This window comes from Beta vulgaris, chromosome 4 (assembly GCF_026745355.1).
Source record: "Beta vulgaris subsp. vulgaris cultivar EL10 chromosome 4, EL10.2, whole genome shotgun sequence".
Classification (NCBI taxonomy): domain Eukaryota; kingdom Viridiplantae; phylum Streptophyta; class Magnoliopsida; order Caryophyllales; family Amaranthaceae; genus Beta; species Beta vulgaris.
The window spans coordinates 27,599,818-27,619,934 of NC_079205.1; the positions used below are offsets into that span (position 1 = coordinate 27,599,818).

The window sequence follows — 20,117 nt, forward strand, 5'->3', positions numbered from 1 at the left end:
AAAATAGCCTAAAAAACTACCCTAAGAGTAAGATAAATCTCACTCATCAATTACAGTTGCGAGACCGATTCTTGATTTGAAAAAGGTTGAGTGCGCAACTATTCTTTGCTAACTTCGTGAAAGGTTCAAAGAAAAATCTACCTCGTACGACAGTAAAACATATTTGTAGGCACTGAGTGTCAATTCAAGTCCATAAAACATTGATATTTCAAAACTTAGTATCTATTGCCCAAATCATCTTTTTTCAGCCCTGTTTCTTTCTATTTACTTCGTTTGAATCATGTGGGGGATTGTTGGAGTTTATAAGTGTTTATAGTAGAAACTCAAAGCTTGCTTCAAAAGAATATGAAGTCATTGGTCCCACATTAAAAGAATAAAAGGAAAGTGTAAGGTTTCTAACCATTACTCTTTCTCTACCCTTTTAGTTGTATAGCAATGAGACTTTTAGTGGGTATGCGGTGATTGGAGTTACCACGCGCGCGCCGCCCGGACCGGGCCAAGGCCATGGGCCTTGGGCTTTGGGGAATAAACTTAACTTAACTATCTTTTTGGGTCAATGTTTTGTCAGCTTTTAATGTCCGGTTTTACAAGTCTTAAGTTACCATTTTTTTTCCTAATCTCTCTCTCTCTTAATGTTTTGAGTTTTCCCTAATTTCTGGCGATAACTGCTGCCATGATTCTTGCCACTAAGCGGCCGTTTTTACCACAATTTAACCATCTTCTGATCTCATTCTGGTTTCCACTCTCTATAAATACTGACGTTTTAGTTTCTTTAATAGACAAAAACACACAAACTATTCTTCTTCTCTGTTTTCTTTCTCCTCTATTATTCTGGACAATAGAACGTTCTCAATCTGTTTTTCTGCCAACACCGAAAACGCAAAAACCGTGTATCCCTGAAGGTTGATTGTTGTAAGTATGTGTGTTATTACGGGGCAAGTTCAACTTTAGGACAATGATTTTCTCACGCCACGACTATCAGATAGGTTAATTACATTTATTACCAATTTTCATTCCTACAAAGCCAAGAACAGTACCTTGTTGAGGTGAAAAAAAAGTAGAAATCCTACCATATACAGCATGTCACCAAGTCACCTTGGTTAGGTACAGTGGCAACTGGCAACTATACTTTGGGAAGAAATCTCTTAATTTTTTCCTTGAATAATGCAAAAGTGGGTTTTAATTCCCAAAATATGCCCAAAAAAAAAAAATCTCGCGTGTCGTCTTACGTGGACGGTACGCTTAATTTTTTTTTTTTGGCCATATTTTAGGAATTAAAACCCACTTTTGCATTATTCAAGGAAAAAATTCAGAAATCTCTACAAAATAATATAAAAGACGAATCGTATTGCAACAGATGATTGGCGAGTTATTGCACTATATTCCACTTTTTCGCATCCAACAAGGAGACACTGGAGGAATTGATATGAAAACAATTACTAATGCTCGCAACTTTTATCAGGAATATTTCCCGCATGCCAAGTATAATGAACTTGGGTATTCGGTATTGAATTTCACTTACAGTCAAATAGTCACTGGCTGCTCGAATGATATACAATTTCCAAATGAAAAACCACCGAAAATACAGCATGTCAAGCCTGTCAACCCTCTTTTCCAATTCAAAAATCAGCTACCATGGCCAGATACCCCATGATCCTTGTCCCTGGACAGCTGTATCATGCTCTAGAACCTGCTGAAAGGTGACTTTATCCTTCCTCAGTGATTGCAGTTGAGCCTCGATGGAAGGGAGCGATTCTAGCATGCCTTCTAGTTCTGCTATCTGCGCCTGATAGACATTTACCAGAACCATAAAGGATTCAGTAAGATCAACAGTATGTCTATATAAATCATGTCAATTAGATAGAGAATAATTGTTTGATTATCCAAAGGGAAAAACATGTAGGTACCTCCAACTTAAAGCATCTAGATCTCTCTGCTGTCAATTGACCCTGAACAGAAGCAAATTCCTAAAAAGGGACATGGCCCGTTCAATATCATTACAAGCTGCAGTATGGGTACCAGAGAAGAAGAATAATCATCAGCAAATACCTTCGACAATTCATCATGGTTACTGTTGATTTCATCAATCTTTCCCTTGAGCATAGAATTTTCTTCTTTAACTTGCGCAAGTGACGATTGCAACAATCTTTTAGCATCTTTGATGTTACCATTATCAGAAAAACCATCCTGAACTTCAGCGACAGATACTGACATCTTGATTGAATCCAACTGCTTCCCTGAACCAATAGCGTAAGCTGCAGCAACAGAAGCTGCTGCAGCAGCCGCAGCTTGTGACTGGTATATCTTAGGACGTGCAGACTCCTTCAATTTGTGTCTCATAACAAGCACCTAACATCAAAGGGCAAGAACAGCAGATCTAATTAACAGAAAGTGAGTAAATTTCTTGTCAACCATAAAAATGATCTATTTTAAAATTTGACTACAAAGAGAGGGATTTTAGAAGTTTCAGTTAAAGTGAGAAATTCTCCCATCTTTAAGTTTCACTCCCTCAGTCTCAGGCTCGCAGCTCAAACTTTTAACAGAAAAGTGCTGTAGGTTCACATTCTATTTTTCACAACTTCTTCCTTCCCACTTTCCTCTTAAGGGACACACATCCATGATCCACCCACTCACTTCTTTTCTCTCTTCTCCCATACTAATGTTAACTTTGAGCTGGAACGAAGGGAGTATATCTGAAATGTTTAGTATACTGCATATATAGGGGAATTACACATGAAACCTAGGGCCTAATGCTATTTATTAGTTGGCCAATAAAAATGTAATATTAGAAATCAACGTTCCACTTTGAATTCTGTTTTCTCTAACCTTCAAGTGAACAGAAAAAAAAAAAAAAAAAAAAAAAAAACATCTTTTTGTAAAATAATATCCTTAACATTAAAAAATAAAATTATTTTATTGAAAAGGAAAAGATAATGTTTATTAGGATGATAAATCTTTTCCCACCCCCAACACCAAGAAAACAACCCCCATGCCATAACAGCCACAACACAACGACCTCAGCTACCCCTTCACCTCCCACTGACCACCACCACCCCGTTACAACCAGAAAAGCCAAACTCCTCGCAGCTACTTCCTTCCTTTTCCCTATAGCCGATGTCCCATCTCCCCTTTCGCCATCCTATCACAGTGATGTGAAGCCATGCTTAGAGAATCCAACTTCTATTGAGCCAAAAATATGTAGGATCAAATATTCAACTTAAGGGCCATGAGTTTTGTCTGATTCAATTTGATGTTTAATGTAGGATCTGTCTTGGGTTACCCTTGGCGAATCGGGTGGTTCTGTTAATATTGGGATCACTGATTCATGGGTTTGACTCAAAGCTGGAAGATGGGGCTTCTGCAGTAGCACTTGTGATGTGGTAAGACAGGGAAAAGATTGCATGAGCAAGAAGGCAGGGAGGGGAATTGTGAGAAGGCAGAGATATTCAGTGATTATGGGTGGAGGTTCAGCAAAGGTTTGGAAAAGGGGACTGAGAAGGATGAGGTGGTGTTATGGTAGCTACCATGGATGGTGGTTTTCTTGGTGGTGGGTTGGGGAAAGAGTTTTGCTTTTATATATAATTTTTTTCTCTATTTCTGTATAAAAAATAAAAAAAATTGCCTAATTTTCATCTGAAGTTTTTACTTTTTAGTAAAAACTTGGTTTCTTATACTCTTTAATGTTACAGATATCATAAAACAATAGCAGAGGGATTTTTAGGTGAAATTACTTTTCTTGGTCCCTATTCCAGATCATTATTAGAAGTTATCATCTGTACCTTGAGTACAAGGTCGAAAACTTTTGGAAAGTGCTATAACATGAACATAACAAAATATGGCTTTATGGTTCTATTTCAATATGCTTAGTGCTTCATGCCCTTTGCTCTCTAATACACAAACTTAAATGATTCCCCTTAACAATGATATCTTTATCACCAAAATGAATCCTAATGCTACAAACTTACCAACAGAATGCATATTGCTCTAGTCTAATATCTTTTGCTTACAGTAGCACAAGAAGTAGCAAAGGCTAATACAGCCTATTCATATAGCTTGATACCAGAGTGAAAGCATTGAAAGAGGCCAATAAAGTTGTAAAAGATTACATGTATCATGTATGATATGATTTACGTATAGTGCACTCATTGCACACTGACCATATCTTAGCATGTGAGCAAACATGGTCTTCGCATATTTTAGGTCAGTCACACATTTTCCACTTACATTAACAATATCGTTTCCAGAAGTATTGATCAAATATATATCATCAGATGTCTACAGAATTAGATGCTACATCAACCATTCTTAAGGGTAACTGCCCCTGGATTACACAAGTAAAGACTCAAATATCAACAACTAAGCTCAGGGCTTTAATCTCTATTATATAAGTGAAAGGGGGAGGAAGATGGTGTATCCTCGCAAAAAGTCTAATATACCCTTAATGAATTAAATTGTCATTATTACATAAGTTGTCTTTTTTTCCCTACTTGTCATATATATTGAACAAGCTAATAATAGAATTGAATTTGAGATTTCAATTAAATATAAAATTAAGGAGATTGATTTCCTCTTCTTACATATGTATGAAAAATTCTGGTAAAAAATTAAATTAACATTATAACTTGATTGACACAGTCAGAAGAAAAAATAAAAACTTAAATAATTTCATATAAATAATTATACTATATCTTAAAACCTATATGTTGATTATTATTCAGTAATCTCTATTTTATAAATCAAACTCTTCCACTTTATTAATATTTAACGATTGAACCCGATAAACAAATTCTTCCACTTTATTTGAATACAAGTTTTCATCAGCTTTATATTTCCTTCTCTAAATACAATATTTGGATAAATGATGAACAAATAACTAAAAAACAAACGAAACATTTATTTAAGAAAAAAAATTAAAAAAATTTAAAATAATTATAAATGTCTGGTTGTATCAATTTTGTTGTAACACTGATGAATAACTAATTGAGAAAAAAATGTTAATATGACACGCATGCATAGCGTGCAAAAAATGCTAGTAGAAGAAAAGGGCAGGGAATATGTATATCCTATTAATGACAAATTCAAAGCATTAACTTAATAATGGACTTCAAAGTCTAGTATTGAAAGATCAGCTCATACCTCATTGTTATAATTTCCATTATATCCACCAAAAGCAACCAAATATTGATCCTCATAGATAAGAGCAAAGGAGATGCTAATTCCCTGCTCACAAAAGTTATTGTTACTGTCCAAATACATTCATGAAAAAATCAGAATCAAAATTTACATGATCTCCTATAACTGAGGTAGTCCAACTATCCCAGCATCCAAGTATACCACTATATGAAAACCAAACAAATGGGCAAAGAAACGCAGACCTCGCTGGCAAGTGGATGCCTTAGATCTACGGTGGTTACCACAGACCACACAAGCTTTGTCATATCTAAGACTAGTGTATCGAGGGCTCCTGTGAAAACAATTGCAAAGATCAAAAACAATACAACATGTATATCAACTTATTATTAAAGAAAGCAACGTATAATATGTATCACCGCTTTTATTGTCTCCACCGCCAACTATGTACCAGTTTCCATTAACCGTAATACCGGAATGGCCAGCTCGAGGAGACACATAATCACCTCGGGTTTCAGGTTGAGACCACTCCATCTATACACAACAAGAAGGACCAAAATCTATATCAATATTTCAATAAACAAGTACTTCCTCCGTTTTTTAATAAGTGACACGTTTTCCTTTTAGTGAACTGTCATAATAAGTGACACATAGCTCGAAGTAGTGAAAAATACTTCTGTATTACATCTTTGCCATCATTTAATTATTTCACCTACTTACTTTATCCAATACTCATGTTTGATTGGTTAAACAAGTGGTCCCAACTTTCTCTCTCTAGACTCCTTGGTATTCCCCCACTTTCTTTGTGTGTCACTTATTAATAAAAAAAAAAGGAAGTATTAGGTAAGAAATTACGGGCCTAATCAAAAGAAGTCAGATAGTACTTTGACTACATTTAATTCTCAATGAGAATATAAAAGACTCCTATCAATAGACCAGAAAGAAAAGATAAAAAAAAAGAAGGTTCCTCCACAATATTAAATGCAATATAAAGGCACCAAAATACTTCCTATTAATTTTGCAAGAGGGGGTGATTGAGGGGCTTAAGGTACAGAAGGAGGTTCTTGTCTCACATTCACATCATGTGCACAGCTACTGGCTGATCTTTATATATTCAAGCAAGTCCTCAACTCCTCATCATTTTGTATCGTAGATTTTGGTGTTCGGGAATGAGGAACAATCTTTCCAGAATCCTGATTTAGTTTAGCAGGAATTAGTCTTGATCATAGTTTTATCAAAGAGTTTGCAGCATTGGCATGGTGTCAAACTCAGTGTTGCCGCTAACACAATAAGATGCCTCTAGGAGGCAATCCATGCTCAAAATCCTTTAGGGGAGCGAGTGATTGTGCAGATAACGAAGACTTTTGATGGGTAGACGAGAATCCACTTCTGCCTTGGTGGCTACTTTACGTTGGAACGATCTTATGTGCCTCTCTACAACCTCTCTGTTTCTAAGATGTATTCCTGCTGCAAACAAGATAAACAGTTTGATGAGAGAATTATAGGAGTCAGGAAAGGTGCTGATACTTGGAGATATCAACTTTGACCTAATTTAAGGTATTGGCCCAAAGTTGAGGGACAGCTAGCGCTTCGACGGTTGGTCATCACGGTTGTAGCTCTAGATCTTGAGTGGTTGTGGCAATTTCCTTTGGAACCTAAAGGCATAACAATCGCTAAGAGAAGCATGGATTGTCCTGAATAGGTGTAATGCTCATCAGCCAGCCCATAAAAGATCGCTTCATAAATGGCCTCTACTTCTTATCTAGTGGTCAAGATTAAGCTTAAAACGATCAATGTGTAAACTTTAGAAGGATATGGATTCGGAAATACTCTCTTTAAGTCTTGTTTTATATTCACACCTACACGAGGCACCCCATGACATGAAAGATAGGAAGTTTCTCATCTTTGATGGAAGTTTTGGAATTCATTAAGGCTAGCAACTCCAGTGTTTGTATGGGGATCCTTCAATAACTTTCTCTTAATTAGTATTTTCTAAACCTTGCCACCTCAATACTCCCTTTTCCTACTGTCAGGAAGATTTTCATCTTAGGGTTAGAGATATTGAACATATGCTAACCTTTCCATAGGATCAATACTAATAATATATTCTAGCAAGGGAAATTCAGGTTGATTACATCGCACTGACATATATATGCTATGGTGTCGCAACAGTGAATCTTGCTTACACGTCCTTTTTCATCATTACATGGCACTCTATCTCAGACGGAAGTGGTTTGGTTTGGATGGATATTACACTTCTCCAGGGTTTGCAATAACCAATAAAAGATACTGTGGCTCACTGCTTATATGACAATTGTGCACTTTATTTGGTTAGAAAGAAAGTTATCTTCTGATGTCCCACAATTTCATGCGAACAACTTTGAAAAAGCAACTGATTAGCTTCATTGCGGGAAAGAGTGGCTACTACCTACAGCTTTTGGAAACACTCAATTTCAGAGAGCACAAGGTATTGCTTTTTGTCAATTGTAATTTTTGTTTTCACCGAAGACAACTAGTTTTACCTGGTCTGGACACTCATTCCCTTGACAGTTCACATCTGTATACTTTGTTTCTCTAATCACAATTAAATATACTTCCTCTGTTTTATTTTACTTGCAACCAAGGGGTTTGCACAGTATTTAAGAAATAGGAGAGAGAAAGTGAAAGGGACATGTGGTCCCTTAATCAAAGTTAATTACCTATCCCAAAAGCCTAATCTGATCCCTACCAAAAACAAACCACCACCACCACCATAAACACAAAAACTGAGCAGCTCCACCACTGCCACCATGCCACCTCCACCACTGCTGCCACCACCAATTACATTTTTGTCTCAAAAAATTACCCTCATTGTCTACTCCCCCCACACCCAACCATCACCCAACACAAAAAAAAAAAAAAAAAAAAAAAAAAAAAAAAACATTAACCACCAACACCATCACCACCACCTGACATCATAGTGTGTGCGTGTCTCAATAATCACCACACGACCACAGCAACGATCACCAACACTCGACCACAACCACCACCACCACATTACATTTTTTAATAAATCAAAATCAAAATCAAAATCCAAAAAGAAAAGAGAGAGAAAAAACATTTTACAGTAGATCTTAGATAGGGGAGGAGACTGACACAGATAAAATACCAATAAGAACCCATTAGATCATTCATAGAGCTTTAATGGTCAAATTCGACAATGAAAGTTCCAGATTTGGAGCTTTACTGGGCGAATTCGACCATTAATGCTTAGCATGTTGGTTGTAGTCGATGGCCGAAAAAAGAGGAGAATGCCGCCGGAAAAGTGGGGGAAAGTGGTGGGGCTGTCGCTGAGGGTGGTGGTTGGGGTTGGGAGTTTGAAGGGTTTGAGAGGGGGTGAGGAGAGAGAGTGGGAACTAAGGAGGGGGTGGGGTTCTGGATAGTTAATTGTTATGATTAGTTAGAAAGGGTGAATGGGTCATATTATTATATCATAGTTTTCATTTTGAGCTTGGTTGCAAGTATTATGACATTTTCCTCATGGCTTGTTTAGATTTGTGGATTTCACTTCAAGTTCTGGAATCGGGTTAAATCCATTGTCTCGAAACCCAATAATTTGAAATGACAAAATGGACCAACTTCATGAGAATTAGACCAAATTCAAGAGAAATACAAAACAGCCCAAGAAAGTGTAATTAGAAATGACATCCTTTTTTTTCATTTGAAATTCCAACAAGCTAAAAACAGTACATTTGTTCTTTCTCTCTACTTAATCTCTCATACCCAACTACTCTCTCTCTCTCTTACACCAGACCACCACCACATTTACCACCAAGGCACCACAGGTTCAATTGCCGCCGCCATATACACCACCTAAGCACCACTATTCCTCCTCCTCCTCCTCCTCCTCCTCCTCCTCCTCCGCCGCCGCCGCCACCAATACATTATGAATTGGAGAAAACATTTTTAAAGAGTAATCAATCAATAGTGAGAAATCCAATTGGAGTTCAATGAGCAAGAGAGTAGTGTGAAGGAAAAGAGAGAAGAGAACAAAGGCACTTTAAGGCAATGGAATTGTTGCTGAGATTTTATGTCTTTAATTGATGGAAAGTTGATGTTTTTCTCATATGTATATGCCAAAGCCGTTGTTTTCTGAAGGTTTCAATATAAATCTCGAGATTTGTAAATCTTTTCTTTTCAATATGCTTTTTTTTTTGTTGATAAGGTGAGATTTTGGAATTGAAATTTAAGGCTTACCAAATTTGGAGGATTCAGAATTTTGGAAATTAAATTCCTACACATTTCCAAACACCATATTTGGAATTGAAAGTCATAATCTCAATTCTAAGAATTGAAATGATGAATTTGAAATAAATTATTAGTGTTCCCAAACACTACCTGAAAGGAATATGTTGCACGTAAAAAGAGATGGAGGAAGTACATATCAATATTAATGGTTTTGGAGAACGTAAATTCAAAATATGAAAAAAAAAAAAGAATAAAAACAAAAATTGGCAATTTGTTTAGACCATCTGGAACCCATACAGCCAAAACAGTAAAAGTGAACAAAAAGAACACTGCCACATTTTCATTAGCAAAATTAGAAATTGAATGCAGACATAAGTTAAATTTTTCCATGTAAATGCAATCAATTTTAGCATTATAAACAAGCACAGTGAACTTCCATGATAGTGTCAGACATCTAGCCGTCCCTAGTTCCCCGTCAGATAGTAGCCACAATGGTCTGTATTGTTATTATCATTAGTCTATGTACAGTCACAAAATACCAAGTCTTATAATTCATCTTACTCCTTGAGACTTCAGAATACAAGCAAACAGTATCAAAATTCATTCCAAACGGAAATTATTTAAAAGGAATATACTTACTGTATCCAAGTCTAGTGCATATAAATCATTGAAACAAGTAGAGTGAGAACAGCCACCAAATATTAGGAAGTAACGTTCAGCATGTACAGCAGTTGCATGATCATATCGTGGAGAAGGGGGGTTCTGCCTATCAAAATAACAAGAAAGTGATGTAGAGCTCAGATGCGATCACACAGATAGATTAAAAACAAGATGTAAAGAGATACTCACGTAGTCGCAACTTTTTTCCAAGTCATTGTGTCAAGATCAAGAATGTGGACATCGTTCAGAAGCTTTCGGTGGGTATCTTCACCGCCAAACATTATCAATTTTGAGCCAGACAGTGCCACTGACTCTCCCATGCGAGCAACCTTAGCAAAAGTACACATAGAGCATAACTGGACAAACTCCAAGATCTCGTGCAACAAGGCAGGTTAATATTAATTAAGTTTACGTTAACTTCTACTGCCAAAAGAAACAATAAAAGTGGAGCTACGCATATTAAACATTCATCAGTGATAATATCTGGTTACCGGAAGCTCTCCAATAGTCTCCATAACACCACATTGTTGCGTCTCTGGATCCAAAAATCGCACTACAAAATGGATATGTATAATATCAAATGAAATTTGTAAGACTAACAAAAATAAGCCAAATGACTGAAATTGAACGTATGAAAGAACCTGTTACATAGCTAGAATACTTTGAATTCCCATCCAGAATAAGCAGTTTTTGTCCCCAAACAATCTGCAATATATGACAGATAACTTGAAAGTGTGAATTCATTGGAAATTGCAGATCGCTTCATTTAGATTGAGTCAATTACCATATGGTGACCTGAGGTGGCTGGGAAGACTTGTACCAAGCTATCGTATTCAGATTGAGCTGCAGATGGGCAAGCAGGCAGCTTCAGTGATGACCACGTACAGTGAGTGAAATCTAAAACCTAGAATGCAGATTTGCACATCAGTCACATCATGAAAACAATAAATGTTAAAGCCCATTTCCCAAAAGGAGAGAATAAGCTACATAAAAGGAAACTTTTGCGAAACATAAAGGCAATTACAAAATAAAAGCAGCTGAGAACCTGAATATCTGATAAGTGGCGACCATTACGACTACCACCGGAAATGTAAAGGCGCTCCCCAACAACAGCAGCAGCATGCTGATAAATGCAAAATGAAAAGGTTATATCCTGTTCTCTATCCATGATGGAACCCTATGGCCTATATGATTAATCCCATTTACAAAATAGGGCACCAGCATATTAATGCAGCTGCTGCTCGTTTGTCTAAAATAGCAAATTTATTGTACTCGGTGGATTTAAAAGCAGCACTGAGACTTCACTTCTAATACAAAAGGCAGACTTTCAGGTGTCAATAAGGCACGAAGTGAGTCACACCAACAATGTGCCTCTCTATGATGGTCAATCTTGCCTATTACTTGTAAGAAACGGAAAGCTTAGACATTCTTGCTCCAAGCATCATTCAGTATAAATCTGATATCTGCGACATGTTTTTATGGCACAACTTTCCACAAAATAAGATATGAAGATATGAAAGGCATATCGCTAGTACATCTTGACACAAACCCAGTCTTTCTCATGAGCAGGGTATTGGATTCGCAGTCTCCTTGTTTAATTCACCTCAAAAAGTACTAATGAGGGCATGCTTGGATTAGAGTCATTGCATTAAGGAGGGAAATAGACATTAAATGAAGAAGAATTAAGATAAATATAGGAGTATTATGATGTAAATGATGAAAGGAGAGAAATCAAAGGGGAACTTGTTAATTTTTAGATTATATGAAAATGGGCCTGGGTAACCCAATAAGGAGGAGGAGAGTTTAGCCCACTTACAAGCTAGGAGGTTCCATCCTAAAACCAATTGGTGATAGGAGGAGTAACTCCTTATCTTAGAAAGTGGTTTATTCTCTCCTCTTTCTCCAATGTGGGACACTCACAAGTGGGCACTTAATGGGTTTCAACACACCCCCTCACTTGTGAGTGTCTTTAGAATTTAGAGCTAACTGGAAAGGTAATCAGAAATAATCCTCTTAGGGGCTGGACATCGTGTCGAGGTAAACCCTTATCCAGTTGCTTGATTAGAAGCCCAGTTTAGAAGAGACCCACAACCCGGGCTCTGATACCATGATAAACTTCATTGGGCCCACACACAAGCCCATGTTGGAGGAGAGAGTGACCACATACAAGGTTGATAGGGTTCCATCCTAAAACCAATTGGTGATAGGTGGAGTAACCCACCAATCTATATGTTAGTCATTCTCTCTCTAATTCTTCAATGTGGGACAATTATTTCTAACTCACATGTGGGTTTTACTCTTAACACTCCCCCTCACATGTGAGTCACCTTTAATCTTGCAATTTGGATAGGTCACAACATCCTCGTTGGGTTCTCTCCGGACTTCCAACATGAGGTCAACTAGGCCCCTTCTTGGGGCCATTACAATTCTGTTGGGCTTATTTTGCTCCAAACAGATCTTCAACACCTTCCATCTTGCATTTCATAACGGGCCAAGATCATCCGCTCTGATACCATGTTAATTTTTAGATTATATGAAAATGGGTCTGGGTAACCCAATAAGGAGGAGGAGAGTTTAGCCCACTTACAAGCTAGGAGGTTCCATCCTAAAACCAATTGGTGATAGGAGGAGTAACTCCTTATCTTATAAAGTGGTTTATTCTCTCCTCTTTCTCCAACGTGGGACACTCACAAGTGTGCACTTAATGGGTTTCAACAGAACTATTACCCTCAATCAAAGGTTTTACATAACTCTAGGAGGGTTGAGGGTAATTATTACTCCCAAAATGAAGGCTATAATCCCCCATCCTTACACAATCAATACCTATTTTCGTCTAACACAACTTCTATTCACTTACATTCTCTTTATTTTTTCTCCTTTTACCCTCTTAAGACATTAGCCTCATTCCAAGCATGCCCAAAATCTTTTTATTTGAGACCAATAAGCCAACAAGGTCTTGTATCACAAAAGAAACCAAATACCCAGATAAATCTTCATCCTAAAATATAGTTCCGTGATCATACCTTGTAGCGACCTGGAGGTCGATGACCCGAAATAGGAAGCTTCACCCACTGATCATGGACCAGACTAGAGAACCAAGTTCCAACATCAGCTGTTTGATCTCCATTGTCCATATCAACTGCTCCAGGATCGCCCATTATCAGTTCATCACATACAGCAATAACTCTAGCATTTATCTAATACCCCAAAAAAATATAAACAGATGCAATTTAAAGCACTTCAAATTTGTATTCAATTATAACAAGTTCATCCTTTCAAGATTCCAAGCACGTGTTGGACAACAATTTCAACAAATAATTTCAATTATAAAGTGGAGTACAAAAATTCAAGTAGCAAAACTACATTATTGAACCCATTAATTCTCAATCTATCTAATCTAAGAAGAAACAACGACGACAGAGAACGTAGGACCTGTCGGCAGTATTTTCCGCCGTTTCCGTAGTCGGGAATGAGTTTTGTTTGACCAGTTCAGAGAAAAGATGTCTGATTTTGCAGCTTTAGCGATGCTTAGTTTGGGTTTAGAAGACGTTTGGGGTTGAATCGGGACTCGGGAGCTTGCTTGATGAGATGAGGTAAACAAACCCAGGTGTGCTCGCTGCCTAAGGTTGTAGAGTACTACTCCCTCCATTCCGTTTTAAATGCAACAAAGGGTACTCCACTTTATAATTGTAAGTGGAGTATTATTTATGAGATATAAAATATTCATTTGTTGCATTTAAAACGAAACGGATGAAGTAATCTTATATGCACGCGATGTGTACTAAAGCATATAAATATAAAATTCTTAATATATAACAAAGATATAAATATAGTAATTTTAATGTTTTTATTTAATTAGAGTAGGTAGTTTTCATATACAATAGAGATTTGAATTGGTTTTGTAATATTTGTTGATAATTGGAAATATTTAAATAATTAAGGGTGGACACAAAAGGTTAGAAATTCACATACTCCCTTCGTTTCATTTTAATTGTTACACTTAGATATTTTAATTCACAAATTTCACTTTGACCATCATTTGTAATTTATACACGGATGAAAATATAGTCATGTGGGATCTTTTTAGATTCATCACGTATTTTATTAATATGTACTTTTTATAATTTTTACAAATACAAAACTAAAGATATATGTCCTCAGAGTTTTGAATTTGTATGCGTGAAAAGTGTAAGTGTGTAGATTAAAATGAAACGTAAGGAATATATAATAGAGATATGAGCATGTGACAACTATGGAAGGTATTACTTGGCAAAAAATTGGACGAGGTCTCCCTTGATTTTGTGAAATTTCACTAGTGTTTGGAAAAAAAATTCCTAAATAATGCTAGAAAAATAAATTTTCCTCGTTTTGCGTCAAAACAAAAAATAATTCTCCCTATAACGTCCACATAGGATGTACATTCATTGTAAGTTTTTCTAAATTGTGTTAGGCAAAACCGCTAGTAAGGAGAAAATTTATATTAAACTCGAGTGTACCATGATTATGTTACACCTAAAACTATTTTTGGCTCATTACTTATTTAAAATTCTCCAATTGAGCAACATTCTACTCATTTCCAATTGCTTCTGTTCATTGACCTACATGAGCAAGCTTTCTCAAATGGGCAATCCCTTTTTATTATTTGAGAAAAAGAGCAAATACTTTTGCCCAAATGAGCGAACTTTTTCACTCATTTTCTCAAATGACATAAATCTTTGTTCATTTTAACACTGTAATATTGAATTCAAATGTGAAAATAAGTCCACCATTGATGAATTCAGAAAGTTCAATAGTTATTTTTACCATTGATGAAATTTAACATTTTCAAATCATATATAACAGTTCATCAATTATATTGACCATGTTGATAGAGAAACATGAAGGAGAGAAAAAAAATTGGAGCTGAGAGAAAATTTGAGCTAAGAGAAACAATGAAGGTAGGAGAAATCTAAAATTAGTGTTGATTATTAAATCATATTTTGCATATTCCGCCCATGAATTTTTTTTGAAAACGCTAATGTTGATTCTTAAATCTAGAAATGCTTCCACCATTGACGATATTCAAGCCTCCAATTTTTGTTTTTGTCATTTATAAGTTTCATAAAGGTTGCAAATTCGAAGGAGAGAGAGACATAATGTAGGAGAAAATTTTGGAGTTAAAAAACAATTGAAGAGAGAGAAATTTGGAGGTGAGAAACAATATAATGGACGAGAGAGAAATATGGAGGTAAGAGAAACGATGGAGTACAGAGAAAATTGGAAGTAAGAGAAATAATGAAAAAGAAGAGGAGCAAAGAAATGAGTAAAATGATTAGAGATAAGTGAAATGAATAAAAAAAAATCTCATTTTGAAAATTTATTACAAAAGTGCCCTTGGGTGTACCATGAGCATGCATGTACTTGCTAACTATAGTAGAGGTTCCCGTTAGTAAACCGCGCTTACAAGAATAGCGGTCAACAGCCCAACAATATCCACTACTCTCAATAGTGGTTTTCTACCTTATATTTTCAAACAGCAGATGAAGATTGAATAAGAAGCTTATCTTAAATAGAATAACAGGAGACTGTAAATCAAAGAAATAGACCTTCAAGTACCTAAATAATTTCTCATCAAACTCCACATGAAGTTCGGCATACCATTTCTCCTCATTTGACATAATGCATAAGTATAACCCAGAAATCCACATCCTCCAAAGTTTCAATTATGCACATAACCTTCTCATTTGACAATAAACTCATATACAAATTCCCAATTTAGTCCTATCGTTTGGGTCTATGGGTCGAGCTAAATCTTAAGAGATAGAACAACCTTACACTATAACTCTAGTGACTGGCTATGAAGCGCTGACACGCTGACCGAGCTTGCGTGTCGCGTGTCAAGACGCTGGAAAACGTGTCGGACACGCGCTACGAAGCTCGGGCTTTTTTTTAATTTGGCTATTAAAAACGTGTATTGAGACAGATAATAGATATAAAAGCCTAACCCTACCTATTTAACTCATTAACTGTACCGTATATCAATTATTTCTCTCTCTAAAACTAAAAGTACCACCGCACTACCGCAGCAGCACATACTTTAATACTTTACAAGGTAAATATCTTTATCATGTGTCAGATTCACAGTTTTTTATCAATTTTTTTTGCTTGAGTCTAGGAGGAAAGTAGAAAGTACTTTATTCCACATTAATGAATTGTAGACCTGCAGACTTGGACTATTGTATTGTAGCCAAATTGATTTTGACGCCACATGTAGTGATAGTGATTTTGTTTTTGTTTTTTGTGATATTTGTGAAATAGTAATGAATAGGGATGTGATTATTTAGTTTTGCAAGTTTTTTTTTTTATAATTTTGTATTGATAATTTCTAAGATTTTATATCATGTAACTTTTACTTAATCAATTTGTTTTCAATTTTATTAACATCACAGGTCGTCATATTAATTAATTAGCCATGAGTTAATAAAGACAATTCTTTTTTGCAAGTTAATTAAATAGTTTATATGATCATGTAACTTTTAATTAACTAATAATTGATAAATTATTTATTTGTAATTTAAAATATTTATGATTTATGTTTTTTTATCTATGAATTTGCAGCTTTTGTCGATTTATTTCACTATTTGTGATATGTCTAATCCTCAATCTAGTAGTGCAAATGACAAATCTAAGAAGGATGATATAGATAAACCTCTTTAAAAATATGTTACTAATGTTGTCAACACTGAAACTAAAATGGCAGTGAAAGGGGTAATGTGGGGATTGTTTGTGATATTTGTGGTAAGTTTTTTAAGGAACGTATACAAGAGTAAGGGCCCATTTGCTTGGAATTAAGGGGAAAGGAATTGGAAAATGTACTAAGACCACAAAAGAAATGGTGCGTCAAATGACAAACTTGGATGAAGAGGCTGAGAGAAGAAAGAAAGCCAATGCCCCAAACTATGTACCCTTACCTATACCAGGAGTTCCTCCTTATAGTGAGACTATGATGGTCAACCAAGTGATGTACAAACCAAGAAAAGAAAGGAGAATCCAATCACTAAGCTATATGATGTACAAGCTAGGAATCATCTAGATGCTGAGATTGCTCGTATGTTTTACACTGGTGGTTTACCTTTTAATTTGGCAAGAAACCCACATTACTTGAATGCTTTTCAATTTGCTGCAGACAATAATTTGAGTGGTTATATTCCTCCAAACTATAACAAGTTAAGAACCACCTTGCTCGAAAAAGAATTAGAACATCTAGATATGCTTTTGGAACCAATAAAAGCTACGTGGAGGGAGAAAGGGGTTACAATAGTGTCTGATGGTTGGAGTGATCCACAAAAAGACCTTTGATTAATTTTATGGCTACTAGTGAGAGTGGTCCCATTTTCATTATAAGTGTGAATTGTTTTGGTGAAGTCAAGGACAAGTACTTCATTGCAGATCTTATGGAAGAAGTTATTAGAAAGTTGGTCCCATGAATGTTGTTCAGGTAATAACAGACAATGCTAGCAATTGCAAGGGTGCTGGTGAACTTATTGAAATCAAGTATCCATGGATCTACTGGACCCCATGTGTTGTCCATACATTAAACCTTGCTTTGAAAAATATTTGTGCTGCAAGAAATATAGAATCGAATATTGAAACATATGATGAATTTCATTGGATTACTCAAGTTCATGATGATGCAGTGCAGGTAAAAACTTCATTATGAATCATTCTATGAGACTAGCAATGTTCAATCGATTTTCTTCTTTGAAATTAATTGCAGTGGCTGATACTCGTTTTGCTTCAGTGGTTGTTATGCTAAAGAGGTTTAAGCTTCTAAGGCGTTCTCTTGAGGCCATGGTGATAAGTGAAGAATGGGGGGTTACAAAGAGGATGATCAAGGCAAGGCAATTTTTGTAAAAGAAAAAGTAATGAGTGATAGCTGGTGGGATAAAGTGGACTACATTCTTGCCTTCACTGGACCCATTTATGAGATGATAAGGGCTTGTGATACCGATAAGCCAAGTCTACATTTGTATATGAGATGTGGGACTCTATGCTTGAAAAGGTGAAAATTGTGATTTATACTCATGAAGGATTGACATGATGATGATGATGATGATTACTCCGAGTTTTTTGAAGTAGTTCATCGCATTATTGTAGCTTGTTGGACAAAAAGCAACACTCCTCTTAATTGCTTAGCTCACTCATTAAATCCTAGGTAAATTCTTTCTTATATATTTAGATCAATTTACTCATTTTTTTAATATTACATGAATAATGATTGTTTCTATATTTTTTTATTCTTTTGAAGGTTTTATAGTGAGGCATGGCTTGAAGAAAATCCAAATAGAGTACCTCCGCATAGAGACACAGAAATATCTGAAGGAAGAGTAAGTTGTTTTAGAAGACTATTTCCTGACAATGCTGATTTTGCCCGAGCTATGGATGAATATACCATGTTCTCATACAAGTCTGGAGTATATAGGGGTGGAGAAAACTTATATACTAGGGGTAACATGGATCTTATGTCATGGTGGGTTAACTTTGGTTCATCTACTAGTTTGCTTCAAGCTTTGGCCTTCAGATATCTTGGACAACCTACTTCATCTTCATGTTGTGAACGTAATTGGAGCATATATTCTTTTATTCACTCACTTAGGAGAAATAGGTTGAATCCAAAACGAGCTGAAAATTTGGTGAAGATTCACACTAATCTGCGTCTTCTATCAAGGAACACAAATGAATACACAGCTGGGAAGACAAAATTGTGGGATGTAGGTGGTGATCAATTTGATGTCATGGATGATGGGAACGATGAAAACGCCTTTCTAGAGTTTGCCGACCTTTCTCTTGATGAACCGGATCTTGAATCTGTATTTTTTACTTAGTGGTTTTAGCTAATATAAGCTCACTTAATTATTTTTATTTGGATTTATTATAAGTTGCATTGGTTAACTTTATTTTTGAACATGTTTGAATATTATATATTATAAATTAAACTTGTTTGTTATATTGAATTTTATTTTCATTGATATTATAAAGTATAAAATAAATTGTTAGAAAAAAATTGCGTTTCCCTCACATTTTCTCAGTTTTAAAATTTGCGTTTCCCCGTGTCCCCGTGTCCTATCCTGTGTCGTGTTTTTCCGTGCAAGCTATGTGACTGGAAGGTTAGCATGTCGGTGGGATGGAAGGCTCCATCACCGGCGTTGAAAATTCAACTCCATATATCTTAACTAACAAGAATAAGGAAGTTTAATAATTTAATACAACAAATACTTTCAAGAAATGTTGCATATCCACTAATAATCTTGAAAAAACATGAAGATATAGCAAGGGTTTGGTGGAGAGAGAATATCAAGTTGATGGAATAAAAAATTGGGTGAAAACTAAAAAACAACGAATTGTCGAAAAGTAATGTCATTTCATTTCTAATCGCTACTCGGATTCGCGGTATGTGTCATTTGGCTGCTAATTACACTAGTGGAAAAAACCTTACATGTCACTTTGTACCGGATGCGATTTTTGTAAAACCGCATCCGAAAATGAACAAAAAAATGCGAGGGAAACTTAGCAAAGAAAAGCGGATGCGGTCCACAAAAAACCACATCAGATTTAATATCTGATGCGGTTTTTTTTTAACCTGATGCGGTTCAGGGGACCACATCCGAAACTCCTCTGCTAATGACTTTGCTTAAAAAAACCCGCCTGTTCTAAACACAAATCTTTTTCCTCCCAAGCAAAAAACTCACTGCACGGACAACTTGCGCCACTACCACTGCCCACGCCGGCAACTTGCCACCACCACCAACTTCGGCGATTCGCGCACGTGAAGATTCGCCACCACTACCCTTTTATCGCGCCACCACTGCCCTAGTTTGGCGCCACCACTTCTGCCCTAGTTTTGCGCCACCACTTCTGCCCTAGTTTTGCGCCACCACTCCTGCTCCCTAGCTTCATTCCTCCTCCTCCCCTTCCTAACCAAATACATTACCACCTTTTCCTAGCTAGGTAACTAAAAATTTCATAAATTTTATTGTAATCTCATAAATTTATAATTCATTGTAATTTTATGAATAATTGTTAGTGAAATTAGGTTGTATAATAGTTTAAGGGTTTAAATT

At 36.1% G+C, this 20,117-nt stretch overlaps 2 protein-coding genes across 2 annotated transcripts; one reads left to right on the forward strand and one right to left on the reverse strand.

The window, feature by feature from the left end:
- Positions 1-1,421: 1,421 nt before the first annotated feature.
- LOC104907295 (acyl-CoA-binding domain-containing protein 6) lies at positions 1,422-13,672 on the reverse strand. Its single transcript, XM_010696210.4, has 14 exons — positions 13,450-13,672; positions 13,041-13,156; positions 11,063-11,140; positions 10,802-10,921; positions 10,659-10,722; positions 10,509-10,570; positions 10,207-10,346; positions 9,997-10,123; positions 5,550-5,664; positions 5,376-5,464; positions 5,137-5,220; positions 2,050-2,349; positions 1,908-1,967; positions 1,422-1,786 (listed from the first exon to the last, which is right to left on the reverse strand). Exons 1-14 carry the CDS (start codon positions 13,664-13,666, stop codon positions 1,631-1,633), a joined length of 1,728 nt encoding a protein of 575 aa, XP_010694512.2. The 5' UTR covers positions 13,667-13,672; the 3' UTR covers positions 1,422-1,630.
- A 4,192-nt stretch (positions 13,673-17,864) lies between these two features.
- On the forward strand, positions 17,865-18,881 carry LOC125496583 (uncharacterized). Its single transcript, XM_057394015.1, has 2 exons — positions 17,865-18,058; positions 18,305-18,881. Exons 1-2 carry the CDS (start codon positions 17,865-17,867, stop codon positions 18,879-18,881), a joined length of 771 nt encoding a protein of 256 aa, XP_057249998.1.
- Positions 18,882-20,117: the final 1,236 nt, after the last annotated feature.

What these genes read in the sequence shown, in the direction of transcription:
- LOC104907295 (XM_010696210.4), bottom strand. Translation starts at nt 13,666, where the DNA reads ATGGAGGGAGTAGTACTCTACAACCTTAGGCAGCGAGCACACCTGGGT. An exon ending in GGCATCCACTTGCCAGCGAG is followed by an intron (nt 5,221 to 5,375) that starts GTCTGCGTTTCT and finishes TTTTGTGAGCAG; the next exon opens with GGAATTAGCATCTCCTTTGC. An exon ending in ACCATGATGAATTGTCGAAG is followed by an intron (nt 1,968 to 2,049) that starts GTATTTGCTGAT and finishes GTCCCTTTTTAG; the next exon opens with GAATTTGCTTCTGTTCAGGG.
- LOC125496583 (XM_057394015.1), top strand. Translation starts at nt 17,865, where the DNA reads ATGGGGGGTTACAAAGAGGATGATCAAGGCAAGGCAATTTTTGTAAAA. An exon ending in GGGACTCTATGCTTGAAAAG is followed by an intron (nt 18,059 to 18,304) that starts GTGAAAATTGTG and finishes ATTCTTTTGAAG; the next exon opens with GTTTTATAGTGAGGCATGGC.